We start from the raw sequence: 22009 nt of genomic DNA on the forward strand, positions 1-22009 counted from the left end.
GGTTTATTTATATTTATGCCAAAACCAGAAAAACTACCAAATGCCTCTATTATATTCAATATCCTTGGAGCAGATTTCATATAATCGAAGAGAAAAATAATTAAATCATCTGCATATAAAGCAAGCGTATCATTAACTTGTCCTATTTTAAACCCAATGATCTCAGGATGAGACCTTAACATACACGCCAGGGGCTCAATGGGCAGGGAAAACAAACTTGGCGACATGGGACAGCCTTGCCTTGTTCCTCTTAAGAGGGGGAAGGCAGAGGAAGTCCAACAGAAATCTTGCCCATGGAATTAGTATAAAACAATTGTATCCATTTGATATACTTTGGGCCAAAGTCAAAAGCCCTCATTACCAACCATAAATATGGCCATTCCACCGCATCAAATGCCTTAATGTCATCTAGTGACATTATTGCTGCATTATTTACTTTATTTTGTGGAAGCTGTAGATGTCTAAAGACCTTTCTAATATTTATGGAGGTTGATTTAGCGGGCATAAACCCGGTCTGATTAGAGTGTATAATTTTTTCTATGTGTTTGGTCAGCCTCGCCACCAAGATCTTTGCCAAAATTTTAGCCTCAGATGGTATTAATGAAATTGGCCTGTAGGCTTCTAAATCTGTAGGGTCTTTTCCTTGTTTTCACAAGAGAAATATTTTTGCTTCCTGCACAGAGAGAGTACAAACACCACTCTCATAGCAGGACACAAACAGCTCTAGTAACAGTGGAGCTGTTTGTGTCCTGCTATGAGAGTGGTGTTTGTCCCTTCTCTATGCAGGAAGCAAAAATATTTCTGCCTCTATTGGCCCGATTCAGACCTTCTTGCCCGATTCAGACCTTGACCCGTTTCAGACCTTGGCCCGTTTCAGACCTTCTTGCACGGCTGCGAATGCGCATGATGGCCAATTATCGATGAACTTTGCATGCATATAGGCCACAATGTGCATGCGTGACAAAGCCTGTTAGGGGACTGGAGTGTTTGTGACATCAGCTAGGATATGCTGTTTTTCAAGTCATTCCTAGGCTACACGAAGCTTGCAATTACTTCGCAGTCATGCATACTGGCCTGAGTCAGGCTCTATATAAATATGAACAGAATACATGATAGCTATTTAATGAGATTATCCAACGTTCCATTAAAGCATCCAGATTTATTGTGTTATTGTTAGAGTTAAACCTTGCAGCCTGGATGGAATGTCAAGTTGCTGTTGTGCACTTTACTCGTTCCTCCTCCTGCATGTTCTACCACTTGCTGTCCATTTAAAAATTAACAGTGTTGACAGCTGTTTTATTCTAGACACAGCATAATCAAAGCTACCTGCAGAAGGTTCTCTGGAAGTCCTGGTATGCACAGGTCGTGGTTGCTAGTGGGGAAGGTTGTCACAAGGGGAGGCAAGGGCCCTAAAGTGAATTTGTTTTCTTAACTATATGTTTATAGTTTTTCATCGCATGCCACTACTTAAGGCAGGGGTGGGGAACCTCCGGCCCGCGGGCCGGATACGGCCCCCGCACCCAGTATGTCTGGCCCGCCCGCCTGCCTATATTACAGCCGCCCGCCCGCCTATGTTACAGAAGTATCATCCGCCCGGCCGCCTATATTTCATACCAGCCGCCGGGGATGGCTGCTGCTGCCACCGGGGAGATGTGCATAAGACGCGCCCGCCACTCCACAGCCACTGTGATTGGCGGGCGCGTCTTCTACACATCTCCCCGGCGGCAGCAGTAGCAGCCATCCCCGGCGCCTGGTATGTAATATAGGAGGGAGGGCGGATGATAATACATCAGTAATATAGGCGGGTGGGCGGCTGATACATAAGTTATATAGGCGGGCGGGCAGCTGATTAATCGGTAATATAGCCGGGCGGGTGGCGGGGGAGATGTGCAGAAGACGCACCTGCCAATGCTGCTTCTCTCACCCTCCCTTCCCCAGTGACTGACACATCCAGGGGTTGTCATTTACCCCTGGATTCACCCCCAAACAGGTTAATGTGATTATATCTGATTCTCATAATCAGATATAATCACATTAACCTGTTTGGGGGTGACACCCCCCCTTCCTCCACACTGTTACTTTTTATGGTGTCTCTGCCCACATGTATATGTCGCTGCCCGTGTGTGTGTATAATGCCCACATGTATATGCCGCTGTCAGTGTGTATAATGCCCACATGTATATGCCGCTGCACTGTGTATAATGCCCACATGTATATGCCGCTGCCCTGTGTATAATGCCCACATGTATATGCCGCTGCCTGTGTGTATAATGCCCACATGTATATGCCGCTGCCCTGTGTATAATGTCCACACGTATATGCCGCTGCCCTGTGTATAATGCCCACATGTATATGCCGCTGCCCTTGTGTATTATGCCCACATGTATATGCCGCAGCCCTGTGTATAATGCCCACATGTATATGCCGCTGCCCGTGTGTATAATGCCCACATGTATATGCCGCTGCCCTATGTATAATGCCCACATGTATATGCCGCTGCCCTTGTGTATTATGCCCACACGTATATGCCGCTGCCCTTGTGTATTATGCCCACACGTATATGCTGCTGCCCTTGTGTATTATGCCCACACGTATATGCCTGTGCCCTGTGTATAATGCCCACATGTATATGCCGCTGCCAGTGTGTATAATGCCCACATGTATATGCCGCTGCCCTTGTGTATTATGACCACATGTATATGCCGGTGCCCTGTGTATAATGCCCACATGTATATGCCGCTGCCAGTGTGTATAATGCCCACATGTATATGCCGCTGCCCTTGTGTATTATGCCCACATGTATATGCCAGTGCCCTGTGTATAATGCCCACATGTATATGCCGCTGCCAGTATGTATAATGCCCACATATATATGCCGCTGCCCTTGTGTATAATGCCCACATGTATATGCCGCTGCCAGTGTGTATAATGCCCACATGTTTATGCCGCTGCCCTGTGTATAATGCCCACATGTATATGCCGCTGCCCTGTGTATAATGCCCCCGCGTATATGCCGATAATTGATAATTTTTATATGGCCCCCGAAGGGTTTTCAAATTTTCCAAATGGCCCTTGGTAGAAAAAAGGTTCCCCACCCCTGACTTAAGGCATGCGATGCGACTTTTCATTGTAAAGACCCGATTTTTAATTGTACAGTCACCCATGGGTGATTTCATACCCCCACTATCCAACTACGCATGGAGTTGACTTTGTATAGTGTGGCGAGCGCAGCGAGCCACCGCCCCCGAAGCGTGGCGAGCGCAGCGAGCCCCGCTAAGTGACGCGGATTACTCTACATGTATTCTGCGTCCCCTCGCCATGCTTCGGGCGTAGTTGGATAGTGGGGGAATGAAATCACCCATGGGTGACTATACAATTAAAAATCGGGTCTTTACAATGAAAAAATGCATTGTATGAATTGTATGCCACTATATTGCATGCGATGCGATGCAATACAATGAAAAAATCGGGCGCCCAGATATTACACAAGTACCCTATATGTTACTAATCGCTGCTGTGACATGTTTCCAGGGATGTTGCCACAGGACACTTGGGTGTCGCTACACCTCACTGCAATCCTAGGTCCTCCAACTTTCCAGTTCTCTGAAAAATGATTAACGGGTCCATGTACTAAGGGCAGATAAGAGGGAAAAATGATTTGTTTGTTCTTTATGCACAGCTAGAATTCTGTACTTGTAGCTCCACCAAATTTGTCTAGCCCCAGACTCCCGTCCAGTCAGTCCCCCCTGATGGCAGCCCTGCTAGCCTTGTTCTTCACTGTTGGCCTGCAGCGAGTTCTGCTTAGCAATGCTTTCTGTTCTGTAGTGATTTTGGAAACTGTACTGATTTCTGTAATTTAAGTCTGTCTCATTCCAAACAGTCGGAGAATATGCCACTTGCTCCTCATTTGCATTGTTATTCAGGTGTAATGAGTATGACTTCTTAGTTCCATTTTTTCCACCTTTTGTACACCACATTAAAACTAAAGGAGTGTAAACAAAAGAAAGCTGTTGGCTTAGTGCACTAAGGGCCAGATGTACAATATCAAGCTTCAAAAAGTGAATAAATGGAGCAATAAACAGCCAGCCAATCTGCTCCTAACTGTCAGGCTGGGTTTGAAAAATTACATATACAGATGGCGCACCTCTCACTCAGCGCTGGGAATTGCTGTCGCCGTCAGTGTACACACGGTGAGATTTTTGCTAACCTTCTATGCAATTTTGACTATCTAGTCAAATTTGCCAGGACAAATCGCACCGGGTGTTCACGGTTTTAGTTTACATCTAATGGTGCCCACACACGGTTCGATTCTCTGATGCGTTTTAAACTTTTGAGTTCAAAACGTATCACGTGTAGCTCATATCACAAGCCAAAAAAGTACGTGCAGGCATTACTGCATCTAGTTCAAATTGCATGCTGTTGTAGCGTATGATTTGAACTAGATGCAATGTGATCTAATCCAAAACGCACTTAGTACATATCGAACGGTGTATGGGCACCATTAGCCTTGGCAGCTCAACAAGCAGCCACTCAATAGAGAGAGCCACTCAATGCAAGGGTAGCTTGCCAAGCTGCTGATGCTGCTAGTCATGCAGCAACTGAGGTCATGGAGTCCCCAGCTGCACAAACCAGTCAGTCGACAATGCTTGACATGTAGACTCAAGGGACATGAACTCTGTATCTGTAAAACAAACATGTCAGTTGATTAAGGCTGCACAAACTGCTACATCTAGGGCTGCAAGACACATTTGGCAATCTTCTTATGCTGCAAGAACTGCAGTTCTAAGATTAAAATCATGGCAAGACTTTAAACATGCTGTATGTCACCATTATGCAAACATCCAGTATGAGATGCACCCTAAGTTAAATATTGGAAACATAATCCAGGTAATACATGTACTGCAGTGCTAAGTCAAGGACCAGATATGTGTTGATGTGGGGGCATGGTCAATGATAGCCATGCTGATATCATTTGTCAGACATTTATTTTCCCCCTTCATAACTAAACCCATGTTAGCAAAGTGGGGTCATTTTCAGGATCAATGGAATGGGGTTAGAGAGTAGGAGGACACTACAATACTGAAGTCTGCAGTTGTACTTGATAGTCCATTCTTCAACCCAGACAATGTTTACGCAAGTTTGGGACTTGTGACATTGTGGATTTTTGCTTGTCTTGAATGATCAAGGGCCATAAAGACTTTTATTATCAATTTTAACCTTTTTACGAGGATTTTTGCCTACACACACATACACAGCTATCTTTATATAAAGGTATTACATTGTACTATTTGATAATAGTTATTTACAATTGTGTTCTCTGAAGAACCTTCATACTTCTTATCTGTGTCTACCTTTTGCAATCCATACACTTTTGATTGTTATAGGTGATGCGGTAGAATATTACCATCTATATACTGTATATGTCTAGTGTTTGATTGTGTGTCTCTGAAACACCGCCATCTGTTGGTAGCGAGTGAAATTACATCTCTTTCTCTCTGACACATGCACAAAAACAGAGGCAATCACAAGGTAGCAGACTAGCTTTCGAAGCATTTGCTTCAAACAAGATTACAAGTTGTATATCTTTGCTAATTTTAGGGAAAGGAGGATCCATGATATTTCTGCAAGCAGCAAACCTATACTATGAGCCACTAATTCCTGATTAGCACTTACTATCCATAGAAAAGTTTATAAAGGGATGCTCGAGAAGACACTCTATAGAAAGATGAGTAATTGAAGTGCTTAATTGAATTCCCCTATATGTATCTGGTTTAATAATAGATCACTTATATAATTATGTTGTTCACAGCAGTAGTAACAGTGATGGATTGGCGGGTTTGCATTTTATTATGAATGATTGCAAATGTAGCAACATTTGTTAGATGTTTCCCCATCTCCAATGCAATAGCTGTACATGTAATCTATACTAGTATTGTAAGAACAAGTTGGTGCAAAAACTAGTGTTTTGTTTTTTAAAAACTGCATTCATTTGTTGTGGAAAGTCCTAATTAAGGTGCACTTTGGTTTATCTTGATCCGTCGAGCTGAGCAATAACTAAAAAAATATGAGTGAGGCCAGTAAGGGGTTGGTGGTGAGATGCTTTGGGCCTGTGTTCACTTAAGACAGAGTAAATATGCAGCACAAGAGTTGTGTACGGTGTTGCACAAGTTGTGTGAAGGTGGTGCGGGCAAAGATGCATGTTAATTGTTAAAGCTAATTGATAAGATTGCAGCTACGCCACGCATACAAACAAATAACCGGGTGTATAAAAGGTATTTTTAAAATGAAGGTGATAACATCTGTTACTTACACAGAATTTATTTTTATTAATGGCTGCATTTTTACATTTAATTTTAGAGCCACATCAGCGAGTCTCCTGCAGAAATTGAAGAGGTGTTAAGATTATTTCCTGAATACAAAAACTATACTGAAGTGTACAACAAAAATAAGCTTCTGACAAATAAAGTAAGGTTGGATATTTTTCTTTTTACAGGAATTTAGTTATTGGTTGTTACTGTGCGACAATATCTATAGCTGGATATAGACTAGAGCAGGGTTGCTCAAACTATGTTGCTCTGGGACCCCACCAGACAATAAAATTATTACAGGACCCCAGCAAGTTACTACTGAATGGCCACCACATGTGTGGTCTGTGAAGTGAAGTGACCACTATTGTGACAGGGAGGCAGTGGGTAATGGTGGGGTTGGAAAAGGGTGACAGGGATGGATGAGGGAAGCAGTGGGTGTTTACTTAATGAGTTATACCTTGTCCCCCCTCTACAGACACATTTGCCTGATGGTCAGCAACATAGAGTCGTGACCCCATGCTGAGGTGGTCGGGACCCACTTTGCGACCAAAAAATATATATATATATCTATATATATCTACGGGGTGGCATAAAGGTGATGTCAATTGGTCTGACATTTTGTTTTCTGTCCAGCTTACTGTACACGCAACAGCGGGAGTGCTACAGGCTGTGTTTGAAAAAATGAAAGTTAGGAGCTGATTGGTTGGTGGTTTACCACTCTCCATTTTAGCACTTTTCAAGGCTTTGTACATCTGACCCTGTGTGATAGGTGACATGTCCCTCCGATCCACCCTATCAAACAGCATATCAGTCAGTGTGTACCCAGCTTAACTTTCACTATCCAAAAGCAGGCCTTCCAACATGATTTCTTTCAGTGTACAAAATGATCTGCTCCTGGCATTCTCTCTTGATAGAAGTCACCTGTGGTGAAACACCTTCCTCATCATTTATCTAGCTTAGCAAAGTGACTGAAATACCTAAGGGGAAAAATGTGGGAAGAGGCATCTTTTTGGCATAGAGTAGCACAATGTCCGTGAAGGCTCTTCTCTGAAAACCACAGTGGCTAGTGCTTAAATGTATGGATTGATATTGTTGGTATGATATGATTCATTGTTGGTAAATCTGAGTAGAGATGAGCATTTTTGTTTTGGTAAAAAACGAAAATGTCAAACTTTGGGGACCTGATGTGAATTTTTAGCATCCTATTGGGACAATTACTGAGTTGGATCTTCCCTCCTGTTCAGAACTCAGGTTTAGAAAAAAACAATCTGGGGATTTAGGTTGCATATAAATCCCTCCCTCATGATTTCATGTGGCATTTCACACAGGAGCTTGTATAGAGAGGTAGGCAAAATTGACTGGAAATGTATGTTATTAATGTTCATAATATTGTAGTAACAAAAAACAGGTCAAAGTTACATAATTTTTGAAGTCGTAATTGATTTTTTTTATCAGTTTTAAAAGAAACTAAGATCCAAAACCAAACTGATACCAAAACACTTAAGGGTGGTTTTTCAAAATCAAAACACAGCAATCATTTAGATGTGTACTTTTCTAAATTTGAGTATATTTTACAATTTAGACAGTAATGGCACATGGCTGTTATCTCACAGATGAAGAACTACATGTGTTTAAAGAAAAGGGAGCTGCAATATCCCATTGCCCTAATTCAAACATTTCGTAAGTTAATATATTTTATAATTAAAATGCATGCTAAAACACATGAATAATATATACTGTATCGTCATATTATTTTTCTTGTTTCTTTTAATCCTGTAATGGCATTAATAGTTACTGCAATATAATTATATATATATATATATATATATATATATATATATATATATATATATATATGTTAATTACATTTATTTATTCTATAATATTACTCTTGAAAAGACCTAAAGCTAAATTCTGCACCTATTGTGTTAATTAATGAAATTAAATATGGGTGAGTTTGAACTATGATAATAGAAGTATTGTGTGTTAAAGATTTTGGGGGTAGTCAATCCCGACAGATATTTCCGATCCTCAGAAATATCTGCCGTTTTCGCATACAATAGATCGAATTCACATTCGATCTATTCAATGTCCTTCTTTTTCTCCAGTGAATCCACGTCTTTTTCCTTGGAAATGCAGATTCAGCTTTTCAAAGAGCTGAATCTGCAGCAGCGAGTACCGGACGAAAATGTGCAAGATTGAATAGGTCCTGTACAATATTTCTGAATATTGGAAATATTTGCCAGGATTGAACACAACCTTTGGATTCAAAATTCAAAAGAGAGGAAAGTCTTGGAAAATGGAATCCATCAGCCATCATCACTGCTACAGCACCAATTTGGATGCTCCAAACATGCACGCTGCAGCCTATACAGGGCCCCAGTGCATCCTGAGAAAGCTCAGAGTAATGCAGTTCTTCCCAGCGTAAGTTCCTTCCAGTTGCCCGGAGGCAAGATATATGTTGGTGCCCCCCCCCCCCCCACAAACACACACACACACACACACACACACACATGCATACACAACACAACCCAATTAAGCCTTATATAAAATATATATTTCTGTTAAGAGATATAGATAGATAACACATATATCTCTCAAAACTCAGCCACAGAAGCATTGTTGGCTTTTAAATAACTGATTTATACTTGCAGGGGGAGGAGAGGTGCCCCCTTGGGAGCAGGAGCCCGGTGGCAGATGACTCCTTTGCCTCCCAGAGTTCTGCCTCTGTCCCAGCAGCTGGCAGCACAGCCCCCTCAGCATGGCATCATGTGCTCAGAGGGTGCTGCAAAGAGCTGATGGCACTTCACAGTCAGTGTAAAGCATGTTAGACTCTACACTAAGGGCTACATTTACTAAAGCTTCTAAAATGAAAAGATGGATGTTGCTCATAGCAACCAATAAGATTCTGTCTATCTTTTTCGAGGATGCAATAGCGAAATTATAAACAGAACCTGATTGGTTGCTATCAGCAACATCACCTCTTTTCATTTTTAGAAGCTTTTGTAAATGTACCCCTAACTGTAAGAGCCGTTGCCTCCAACCTGTCGGGAAGCAGCCTGTGGATTAGAACAAAGTAGAAAATGATGATAACAAACACTTTCAGACCTAATGCTAGTCTCATATATCCATTCTGTTATTTACTTGCAGATTGTGCAGTGGTTACCTTGATGTCCGAAATGTATTAAAGCACAATGTTAAATTGGGTCTTGGGACTGGTAAGTAATGTATATTGCACGTGCTTGCCTATTTTCCCGCAACTCATGCAGACTCCTGATTTTTTCACCAGAGTTGCCACATCTGCCTCACGCCGCGCATTTCCTAGTGAAGCAGGCAGGATCAGAAGATTATTCAGGAAACTTCCAGTGCCGTATTGAGGGGGTGGGGCTAAATCACACAAATCCATGTAATTTGGCCACAAAACAGCCCTCCCACGCCCACCAAAGAGGCAAGCAGTGCCTCCTGTCTGTGCTTCTCCATATGTACTAAGCCTTAGTGTTAAGCCTAAAATGTTAGTGTAATGCTGTGTACACACAGTGTGATTCTATATAGTCCAAATCGAATAGAAAGTGACCCTGAATCACACTGTATTCTCCCTTTTGAGTTCAGTTTGGTTGGAACTTTATCTCTCTCTCATAAGACTAACGTTGTGTATACATGGTAAGATTTGGCATCTGCCGATATCGATTCACTGGTTAGGGAGGGAGGGACGGCATTGGGTGGGGGGGGCATGATGCATTGAGCAGCATAGCCATTGTTCCGAGATAGTAGAAATAGACTGTGCTGCACAGTCTAATTCTACAATTGATTCGAATCAGGATCGGGTTCTGCATAGCACGGTGCAATTTGCACTATGTGGTATGCGATTTTGACTATATAGTCAAAATCTATGGTGCAAATCACACCATGTTTACACATCTTAAATGTAGATTTACTGAGGCTACTAAAAAAAAAAGTACTGATGTTGCCTGTATCAATCAGTTAGATTTTAGCTATGATTTCTCTAATGTATCCTAGAAAATGATACACATTGATAGGTTGCCACTTGTCTTAGAAGCTTTAGTAAAGCTACTCCTAACTGTGTGAGATTTAATAATCTCTCCAAAGTACAGTAGCTTTACAATACCATTCATGAAATGTGAAAAGAACAGTTAATTAACTATAACACGGCATTTGTTGCTTTATCCCTCTAAAGGTGCCCATATACGTTACAATTATTGTATACAGTATATGCTATACAATATCGCATCTCATCTCATCTCGGTTTTGCGATGAGATGAGATCTAGTACAAAAAGTATGTGCAGCACCTAGTTTTTGTACTAGATCTCATCTCATCTCATTGCAAAACCGCGATATTGTATACAATATTGTATACAATAATTGTGATGTGTATGGGCACCTTAAGTTAGCTCTTATGGCTATCTGTACAATTCAAATTTTATTGATTGGATTTAAAAAATAAACTGCTTTTTTTGTTAAAAGATATTGCTGGTGGATATTCCATATCCTTACTTGACTCTATCCGGAAAGCTATAGAAACTTCAAAAATTATTTTCATGGAAAAAAGCAAATATGAGAGCAATAAAGTAGACACCAAAGAAGCGGGGAAAATTGTACTAAAGAAAGAAAGCCGTCCTTCTAATGGCACAGTGGAAATGGATGCTGAGTATCATGTATTGGGTTATAAGGAGGCATTTCGGCTTGCAACTCTTGGAGGAAGTGAAGGTCAGTAAAACTGAGCAAAGCAAAGCTGTCATAAATGAAAAAGTTCAATATAAGTGACATATGAATAGATTTATTAACTCATTTAGAAAGAAAGTTCCCAACAGTCATCTTCACACATTCATTTAATAGACTGTGCTAGAAAAAGCCAGTTAGAAGCTGGGACTTTGGCAGGTATTCAATTAATTACCCCACGACTAATAGCCGCCAAAAGTTCCCATGGCATGGGGAAAGGCTATTCAATTAAATATACTTTTAAACATGCTGAAAATACGTGATTCAGACGTGATTCAGATCTGATTCCATGTAAACTGTGTAAAATGTTTTTTCTTCCTGCATGTGAACCCAATTTTGTGTTGTTTCACTGGACTTTGCCTTGTAGCTCCATGAGTTGCGAGGTTCAGTTCGACTTTGGGGACTCCTGGACTCTGCTACAAAACAAGGGCTATCCTAAGGACATTCAGTTTTCCCATTTTGTACAACGTTATCAGCGTAGCTTGTTTTCACTAACTTCTCTCTTACAAAAGCATACAATCCCTTCAACTGTCCAGCAGTGACATGCTGTGAGGTCAATGGCTGGGGAGGCACTGGCCAGTATCAGGGCTAGATATACACACACATATTGGAACCTAGTGGTTTAATTTGACATTATAAAATTTTACACAATGTGCAATAATACCGCACTCTGTGGGTATATATCTAATGCACTTGCTCTGTTACTTGTTGTACACTACAAAGTCTCTAATGCTGCCTTCCTGTGTTTCATATATATATATATATATATATATATATATATAAATCCCATCCCCTGTATCTCTCCTTACTCACCTCCATACCGTGTGTCTCTTGGCCTCATCCCTGTGTCTCAATGTATCAGTCCTATCATGAAGTGTCCAGCACATCTTATTGTGTCTCCCAGCACCATGATTAAAACTTTTTTTGTGTCACACACGTCATCTCCAGATCTCCCCCCACCCCCCACCACACACCATTTCTGTCTCTCCAGCTCGTCCAACCCCTGTTCATGTCTCCCCCCTCCCCGCTAGCATTTCTTCAGCACAGCCCCTGCTTACCTCCTATTGCTGAGACTGCAGCTCCTCTCTGATCCAACAGCGTGACTCTTTCTCTTCCCAGTAATGCCTAATTGTAATTCTCATAAACTCCACCAGCCCACTACGTAACCCTATCCCCTTCAAATTTCCTAAAAATAACCGTCCCTCCCTGCAGCCTAACCCTAAGTCCCCCCTCCCTGCACAATTGCATTCGGGATGTCTGCAGTCGAGATTCAACACACTGGCATCCACTTCGATGTTGGCATTCTGGTGTCTCCTGGTGGTAGTCGGGCTGTGCCAACATTGGTATTGTGACTGCCGACATCTTATCCGCTGGGATGCTGAATGCATAAACTATGGGGGTATTCAATTCTGTCCAGATTTTTAGCTAGCTGAAATATCCAGACATCCCTATTTAATGTGGCCATTTTCGGAAGGCTTTTCCGCTGATACAGATTACATTTTGTTTAAAGTTGAATCTGCGTTGGCAGAAAATAGTATAAAAAAGCCGCATTTTTACTAAAACCTGCAGAACGTAGAGTAATTTGCTGATCCACATGTTTTTTGACTGTGACAATATTTCCACAGCTGAAAATCGGCAATAGTATTAAATAGGTTGAATGTAAATTTGAAAATCCACGAAAAGTGCTGATTCTTCCGACTGTCAGAAAAATCGGCACAGATTGAATTCCCCTATATATTAAAGTAAAAAAAAAAAAAATATATATATATATATATATATATATATATGTACACACACACAAAGGAATTACAGAAAACTGGACTAGCATTTCTAAGGAGTATGCAGGTTGTCATGATCTTTATCATAATTTAAGTGATGCTCAATTGATTCAGGGATAGAATTAAATACAACTTCCAACTAGCTGATTTTTAATACATTGATAGTGATAATGAACCGCTTCATATCCTATAGATAACAAAGCTCCAAAGCAGGTTATCTGAAGTAAGCTCCTGTGAAAGAGTGATAAATGAGAATCCCAGCTGAAGGCAGTTTATACCCCTTTTACACCAAGGCAAAACCCAGATCGGACCCAGGTCAGCGTTGGTGTAAAAGGGGCCAACCCAGGTCCAGTAACACTGGTCTCCTACCCAGGTCCTGACCAGGGTTGAACACTGGTTGGACCTGGGTCGTGGGCGGTGTAAATGGTCCCAACCCAGGTTGGGACATCCGGGTAGTGCTGAAAGGATACCAGAAGTGCTGGACGCCTTTCCACAGTGTGCTGCGATGTCAAAAGACAGCAGCCAAGAAGGATACGGGCAGTGCACACAGAAATCATAATTGGATGCAGTATCATCTATGTTATTTTTTTGGGGGGGGGGGGGGTGGAGTACATGGGTGATGTTGCACTTTTATACCACTGTGTGGGCTTGAGCACTGAATAAAACTTTTTGAAAAATATTTTATGTAAACCAACCAACATTTTTCAATACTAACTAGTCATGTCTTTTAATTTTAAATCATTGAAGGAATTTTGGATGGCAGTTTATCAGTCCTAAAATGGACATTTTTAATGTCATCCATAGAGAAAAGCATGGCTGATCCAGGTTCAGTGTAAACGGCACAAACCTGGGTCTGACCTGGGTCACAGTGCTGTGTAAATGGGGTAGGAAGCTGGGTCCAATTCTGGAAACTCCCGTGTTCAAAGACCAAGGTCTGACCAGGGATTTTGGTGTAAAAGGGGTATTAGTCAGCTGTCAAAGAAGCTCAATGGTAACCTCTCCGTATAATCATCTGATAAATGGTGTCACACATACATCCATACATACATACATATCAAATAGGATAAAAATATTGACACCTTTATGTGTGTTTAGATTACATGCATTTTATTTAGATTAACAGCCAGGTGTATTTAAACCCAGGGGCGGACTGGGTCCCGAATCCTGGGGGAGGGGGGGGGGGTGTGGCAGCAGCGGCATGTACACCCGGGGTGGGGGGGGGGAGGGCGTGGTGGCGGCGGCGACGGTATGTACGCCGGGGTGCCATGATATGCCATAATGCTCGCCGGAGGTGGGGGGTCGGGGGTCGGTCGGCTCACCTGCTGCTGGCCGAGTGGAGGGGGAACGGGAACTGGGAGCCTGGGAGGTGCTGTGCGCGCATGCGCAGCAGCCCTCATGCGGCCATTTTGGAAGCAGGCAAAGTGCTAAGGCCCAGGCAGCCCAGGGGGGAGCGCGGCCGGCCCCCTTTTGATGACTTTTGGGCCGGTCCCCTTTTGATGACTGGTTTCCCGGTAGGCCAATCAGCCCCTGTTTAAACCCTTGTTATTCAATCAGTTTTCCATAACTATTTTCCAGTCAAAGGGGAGATTCTCTAAACTAAAATGCGGAAAAAAACCCCGTTATCTGGGTTTTTACTGCATTTTGGGATGATCTAAGCATCTCCCGCTGGGTTATCGTGATGGGGGGCATCGCCTTTGGGCTTCTAACGCGACCCACCACCGCCCCGCACCGACCCACCACCGCCCCGCACCGAACCCCCCTCACCTGTGTTCGGGCAGCAAAGAGCTGTGCTGCCCGGACCTGTGACCTCCTCCTCCCTGCACTATGATCCTCTTCCGTGTGTAGGGAGGAGGAGAGCCCGGCTCTGCTGCTGCTGCGCCGGGCTCTCCTCCTCCCTACACCGGGAAGAGAATGGGAGGGGAGAGCTGCCGGGTCCTGGTGGGACCCATGACTCTCAACGCAAAGGACCGCTCTTAACGCAAGAGCTATCCTTTGCCATAATTATCACATAGGTTAGAGCATATGCGATAATATGTATGCGATGAGCGGAGAAAGGGGGGCGGAGCTGGGCTGCGGATGTTTGAATGTAACCTCCTTGAAATCAGCCGGATCAAACAAATACAAACTTCAAATATACAATCCTATCAAATGTATCATATATATATATAAATGTATCATATATATATATATCTATATATATATGTATACACTCTCTCTCCCGGCACTCTGTTGCCCCTTACTTGGGGTGTCTTGCCCTGGTGCCCTCCGTGGTGGAAGCTCCACTACTATACCCTCCTTGTTGGCGGCGGCACTCAGGGACTCCAAACGTTGTTGCTCAGTGAAACATTTATTTCTACATTTCGGAGGTCTTGCCCCCTTCGTCAGGATACAGCAAGTGGAAACACAGCACACAATAAATACACTTACCCCATGCGTCTCCTCCCCCGTCCTCCGTGGCTGGCATCCCTTCCGGCGTGCTCTGGCCCCGACTTCCGTCACGGTGTGTCACTACTGTATATTAAAATGTATTCTCTTAAACACAAAACAGACACTGTAGGAGTATTGATCCACACGCAGCCGATATACAGCAATACAATTCCTTACAAATAAGACTCAACAAATAAATGAAGGCTGTATCATTAGGAATATGGGCCATATACCTTGTTATGTAATTAAATTAGAGTGACAATATAAGCCTTGATTAATGCCCAGCATTTATATTGTCACTTTAATCTAATATCATCTACTTCTAGATTTGGATGATCTGCCTTTATTATTATTGTGACACTTTTTTTATTGGATTCTACAACTATATGCCAATATGTGTGGAATCCAGTAATTGTGAATAATTGCTTTATCATTGTAATTGTTTTGTATTTTAACTTATGCAACATATGTCAAACTATTTAGAATAAATATTTCGGATTCAGTATGAAATCCCGGCGGTAGGGATCCCGGCGTTCAAAATCCCGACGCCGGCATCCCGACCGCCGAAATCCCGACAAGGGGGGGACGTGGATTCGCCCCCCTTGCGGGCTCGCTGCGCTCGCCACGCAGCGGGCCCGGTGCCTCGCTACGCTCGCCACGCTAATTTATTCTCCCTCCAGGGGTGTCGTGGACACCCACGGAGGGAGAAACTGTCGGGATTTCGGCGGTCGGGATTCCGAACGCCGGGATCCCGACCGCCGGGATTTAAACTGCATCCCAATATTTCATATTGTTTTTTACAAATCAAGTTTTATCAAGACACTGATCAGTCACCCAGAGAGAGGCAGTCGGAAAAGACAGCATTGAATAGGTAATTGGTGATATTTCCGCCGGCGGAAATATGGGCACAGATTGAATACCCCCTTAATGTGTTTAGCTTCATTTCATATACTATTGCAATACTGAAACAGATACATTGTGCCATACAGACATACTGTAGCTATGTGACGCATGAACAGCAATATACTGTAGTACTGATCTCTTTGTTTTGAAATTGTGAAAGATAAGATGCTAATTATCTTATTTCCAGCTTTGAGTATTGATCACTTAATTGGAAACTTTGAAGTCAACAAGGAATTTGATGCATTAATAATCAACCCTGAAGCCAAAGACAGCCCGTTTGAAGTATTTTCTCATATCTCTAAAGAGGTACGGCTGAAATACTAGCTTGCATTTCAAACCGTTTTTTTTTTTTCATTTTGTGATTTTGGCTTTATGAATTTTTTTTTTTTAAAACACAACTAAAAAACCCTTATTTTGAATTCTGCTTCACATTTAAGAGTATATTTACTAAACTGTGTGGTTTTTAGAAGAAGATGTTGCCCATAGCAACCAATCAGATTCTAACTATTATCTTCTAGAAGGTTCCAGATAAATGATAAGTAGAATCTGGGTGCTATGCTATCGCCACATCTAACCCCCCCCCCCCCCCCCCCCACACACACACACTTTATTAAACATACCCCCTAGAATTTGTTTTGTTTTCGTATAATGGGGCTTCCAAGAAAAGGCATTAACCATACAACCTATTGCTGTACATGGCCTGTGCTGTGGTGGCTCTGCCATATAATAGGTAAACTCAGCATTTGACCCACATATTCATTACCACTGTAAATAAAGCAGTTTGTGGATATTTAGTGTAAAGAGCGTGGATTGTACGCCCACTTTTACTTATGGAAGTTGCACATGCCCAAGACTCTTTCTTCAGCCCACCTTTGACTCCTTAAGGTGCATACATACGGTGAGATTTTGGCTATGTATGATTTTGACTATGTGATTTCGCTTGAATTCACCGGAGCCCAGAACCATACAATATTGAGTATATTTTAGGGATGTGCACCGGACACTTTTAGTGTTTTGTATTTCGGATTTGTATCTCCGGCCATGTTTTGTATTTGGATCTGTCAAAACACCACCCTTCTGTGTTTCTTGTTTTGAATCTGCATTTTTTTTTTTTAAATCCTAAAAATCGCTAAAACCACCATTTTTTTAGCTCTTACGCTATTATTAACCTCAATAATATTAATTTCCATGCATTTCCAGTCTATCCTGAACACCTCACAATGTTGTTTTTAGGCCAAAAGGTTGCACCAAGGTAGCTGAAAGACTATGCTAAGAGACACAAACACGTGGCCAAATAAGAGTGGCACTGCAGTCACAGACAGGATGGCAGTTTGAAAAACTAGACTGGACTGGACTTATGCAGCAATATCACTAAACTGGACTTATGCAGCAGAACCACTGGACTTTATTGGCAGTACCAATAGACTTTACTGGCAGTATCACTGGACTTTGACGGCACTACCACTGGATTGGACTTATACAGCAGTACCACTTGACTGGACTTATGCTGCAGTACCACTGGACTCGACTTAGGCCGCAGCACTATAACTGGACTGGACTATACAGAATTATCACTGGATTGGACTATACACACAGTATCACTGGACTGGACTATACAGAACTTTCACTGGACTGGACTGGACTATACACACAGTATCACTGTACTGTACTATACAGCAGTGTCACTGGCACTAGACTGGACTATACAGAATTTTCACTGGACTGGACTAGTATATATAGAGCAGACAGCACAATTACTGGACAAGACAGCACTATCACTGGACTGGACAGCGAGATGGCGGGTGGGCGAGCAGGCATGCATGCCAGGACCTGCTGCCTCTTCACTCTCCGAGAATTTAGTGAAGATGTTGTCTTCACCTTAACTCTTGTTGTGACTTCCCCCACACTTCCCATGATGGTTTCTGTTTCTGTCCTGTGCTTAACTCCGTCTCCACATTACATTTGTCAGTGCTGTACAGTATGTGTCCCTTACTCCCTAATCCATCATTGATCCCTGCTTTGTAAATATATGTTGAAGTACATTTGTATATTTGCCTTTTCTGAGCAAGATAACTGTTTGTAACTAACATTATAACATTATAGTATTTTATTTATGTATACATTATTTAATCATTTATTTTTTTTATTTTTTAGGAAATGATAGAGAGGTTCCTTTATCTAGGTATGTATTACTTCAGTTTAGCATTAGCAATATACTGTAATACATGTACTGTATCCAGAGGCGTAGCTAGGGCAGAGCGTTAGCTCCGGGCGCAGTAAGCTGACAGGGCGCCGGAGCCACGCACCGCAAACGGCATCCCTGCCCTGCCCTGCTGTATACCGCCCGCCCACAGTGGCGTACTGCCGTGCTCAGTGAAAGGGGAGGCAGGGGCTCCCTCCCGCAGCGCTGACAAACCTGTCTCCCGCCCGCAGCGCTGATAACACAGGCCCTTATTCTGATCGGTGCGGATATTCCCGCATTCTTACGGAGCGGTCCGCACGCTACGGTGTTTTGCCGCATGTGGCCATCGTCCGTAGAAACGCCCACGTGTCCTCCGCATTCGGACGGACTCACTCTTTAAGAACAGGGCGTGTTTACGGACGACATACAAACCATGCGTGTGCGGGAGAAACACTCCGATTCTGCACGGTATTACAGAGTATTACAGAGTATGCTCGGGAATACCGCATCTGAACGGGAGCCAAGCGGTGCTACCGCACGTAAGCGGAGTATTTACGCCAAACAACCCACTATTATGTATCTTCTGCAATACATCACAAGACCCACTTATTCAATTACCTATCCTCATAAAAAACTTCTTATTTGGAATTGGAATCAATTAGATGCCAATATATCCTTACAAGCATGCCTAACACATGCATTGCACACATTAACCCTTACAGCAATTGAAGTGCAATGGTTTCAATTAAAGCACTGACAAGCGTCCTATTAGTGAGTAATGAGTAAAGGAGTCGATTCTATTGGGTTCAGGTGTTAATGCTTGTAGTCATTAGGCTTACGTTCGCCTACCGCATGAACGAGTGGTGTCCGCAAAGCAATAGTACACTTGTGGACACCGCACATTTCTTCCCCTTTTGATCGCGTGCATTCGGAGTGGTATCCGAATGTACGCCCCCCAACATAAGTGTACTCCCCCGTGTCCGCCCATGTTTCCGCCCCGTTTTGCCCACTTTTAAACTACGCCCATGTGACATTCCGCATGACGCCCATAATACGCCCATATTTCCCGACTGATTGCGGGGAACAGTTTTGTACGGGATTTGGCCGAACTGGTACGGAGTCAAGGCGTGGCACATGCGCGTTGCGTTCTCCACGCATGCGCAGACGCCGAAAAGACGCGATCCGTAAGAATGCGGTAAAGTCCGCGTCAATCAGAATAAGGGCCACAGTCTCCGGGAGACTGTGTTATCAGCGCTGCGGGCGGGAGACAGGTTTGTCAGCGCTGCGTGTGGGCGCTGCAAGCGGGAGACTGTCTCCCGCTTGCAGCGCCCACACGCAGCGCTGACAAACCTGTCTCCAAACCTGTCTCCTGCCCGCAGCGCTGAAAGTCAGGCTTCCGCCCCAAGCACTGATGACACTGGTGCCCACCTGCAGCGCTGATGACCGCGACACCCGGCCACAGCGCTTATAACCCTGTCTCCTGCGAGCAGCACTGAAAGTCAGGCTTCCACCCGCAGTGCTGGAGACCCTGGCGCCCAACCGCAGTGCTGATGACCCTGACACCCGGCCACAGCGCTGATGACCCTGGCTTCTGCCTGCAGTGCTGAAAGCCCAGCAAGCAGAGCCTACTGCCTCCCCCCCCCCCCCCCCCCCCCCCCTGATGGTGTGCAGTGCAGGCTGCACAGGGGACACCAGGTACAGTAGCACAGCACTGCAAAAAGTTTATTATGTTAATTATATTTCAGTATTTGAAATGGGTGTGTTTGGCTATAAGTGAGTTGGTGAAAATATAGTTGTGTGTGTGTGTGGAAACCCCCTCATGAAAATCCTGCGTTTGCCACTGAGGTGGGGTGGCTATTGGCCTGCTACAAATGGGGGGGCGCAAAGTATGACCTTGCTCCGGGCACTGTGGCACCCAGCTACACCGCTGACTGTATCACCATATGCACCAGGTAGAAGCAACGTACACAATAAGTTTGGGTTTTATTTTTGTTCTTCTAATATAGAAAGTGGGACAAGACAAAAGGAACTAAAATTAAATATATATATACATGTATACTCCATACATCCGGCACTCCGAAAAATCCAAGTATAATTCTGACCTGGTGCCCTCACAAATGAATTAACATGCAGCGGTATTCTGAGTGCCACACCTCCAAACGCTTCAAAGCCTGCAGGCTTTTTTTTATCAAGGTGCTGGACACGGGACAGCAGGCCGGGGATTGCTCACATTTCAAAGCCCGCAGGCTTTTTTTTATCAAGGTGCTGGTGAAATCCAGCACCTTAATAAAAAAGCCTGCGGGCTTTGAAACGTCGGCAACCCCCGGCCTGCTGTCCCATGTTTCTTTGCTGAGTGTCGCTGCACTACAATACATATATATATATATGATAAGTAATATACTTGGCTGGATCCTGGAGACACACCGATATCGATATCCCGACTGTCGGAGCCGCATACCACACCCGTAACAGGGTTAGGGGTGTAAGAGTACAGAAGTGCGTGCAGGGTTAGGGTGTAAGGGTACATATAGTAGTGTGTACAGAGATAGGGGTGTAAGGGTACAGTAGTTTATGCAGGGTTAGAGGGTAAGGGTACAGTAGTATGCACAACCCCAAAACTGAGATCATAGCCGATCCTAGATACAGAGCCAGCAGGGTTGGCTATGTGGCGTTGCAGGGACACCCAATTACATCTCGCTCATAATGTCCTTATATGAAGTGGGAAAAAAAGTATCCATTATATGTAGTAATTACTTATTCACACCAACTTTTGTTTGTTGCAGGTGATGACAGGAATATCAGAGCTGTTTATGTGGCAGGTAGATGTGTTGTTCCATTCTCTAGCAATGCATAGGGTCCAATTGATTACTGTTTCGCTTCAATGTACTATGTGAGATTTATTTGAAGATGTTTGTGTATAAAGGGCCTAATTCAGCATGGACGGATAATTTGAGAAAACGCAATCCAGGCAATGATGGAATGACTGTGCACGCGCATCCGCAATTTGCTAAATATTCTGCGTCCGCATTCAATACAATCACATTTTGATCTAAAGAAAGCCAGCATTTAAGGGGAGGAAACGTGTTGTTTTCTGGGTGTGTTTGTCAATATCAGGTGTGCCAAGGCGTTTTTCAGGGGGTGGGGGAGTGTTGAAGTTAGCAATAACCACTTATAACCTGTTGCTTTAGCAGAACTGTGGAAGCCTATGACTGGCACAGAACACTCTTTGGTGTTCTGGTTTTTACAAATGGATCTGCGTATGCATCGCATTTTTGGATGCATTCGCAAATTTTCTACAGTACTTGTTTTTTCTTCCTTTCTGTGCAGCAACTATTTTAATGCAGTCAATTTTTATTAAAGATTACAAACATCTTCCAAATGTAACAATGTAATGCACTTTCAAAAGGAAAACAATAAAAGATAGTTACAAAAATGAAATGTGTTATTTCCAGAGTGAGGACATTGTATGGTTAGAAATATAAAATAAAACATTAGAACACTGGGATTATCTCTCACACACAGCTAAAAGAAAGATGTACACTATTAGAAGAAGTGGAAAATGATATATTAAAAAAAATAGCGAAAGAGAAAGGGAGAAAAAGAAAAGAAGGGGGGAGAAAAAGAAAAAGGAGAGGAGGCAGGGATAAGGGGGTATGGAAAGGCGGGAAGAAGT

General features: G+C 43.2%; 1 protein-coding gene across 2 annotated transcripts in view; it reads left to right on the forward strand.

Annotated features, from left to right (window-relative positions):
• GDA (guanine deaminase) overlaps positions 1-21754 on the forward strand; it is a 48349-nt gene extending 26595 nt beyond the window's left edge. For both annotated transcript variants that reach the window (XM_083186094.1, XM_083186095.1), the window contains 7 exons: positions 6358-6465; positions 7891-7988; positions 9459-9526; positions 10792-11034; positions 16342-16460; positions 18309-18336; positions 21120-21754. In XM_083186094.1, coding sequence (XP_083042220.1) covers positions 6358-6465; positions 7891-7988; positions 9459-9526; positions 10792-11034; positions 16342-16460; positions 18309-18336; positions 21120-21190 — 735 coding nt within the window. In that variant the 3' untranslated portion in view covers positions 21191-21754. The remainder of the gene's footprint in view (positions 1-6357; positions 6466-7890; positions 7989-9458; positions 9527-10791; positions 11035-16341; positions 16461-18308; positions 18337-21119) is intronic.
• Positions 21755-22009: the final 255 nt, after the last annotated feature.

The sequence above is a fragment of the Crinia signifera genome, chromosome 1 (assembly GCF_055691185.1).
Source record: "Crinia signifera chromosome 1, ASM5569118v1, whole genome shotgun sequence".
NCBI lineage: Eukaryota > Metazoa > Chordata > Amphibia > Anura > Myobatrachidae > Crinia > Crinia signifera.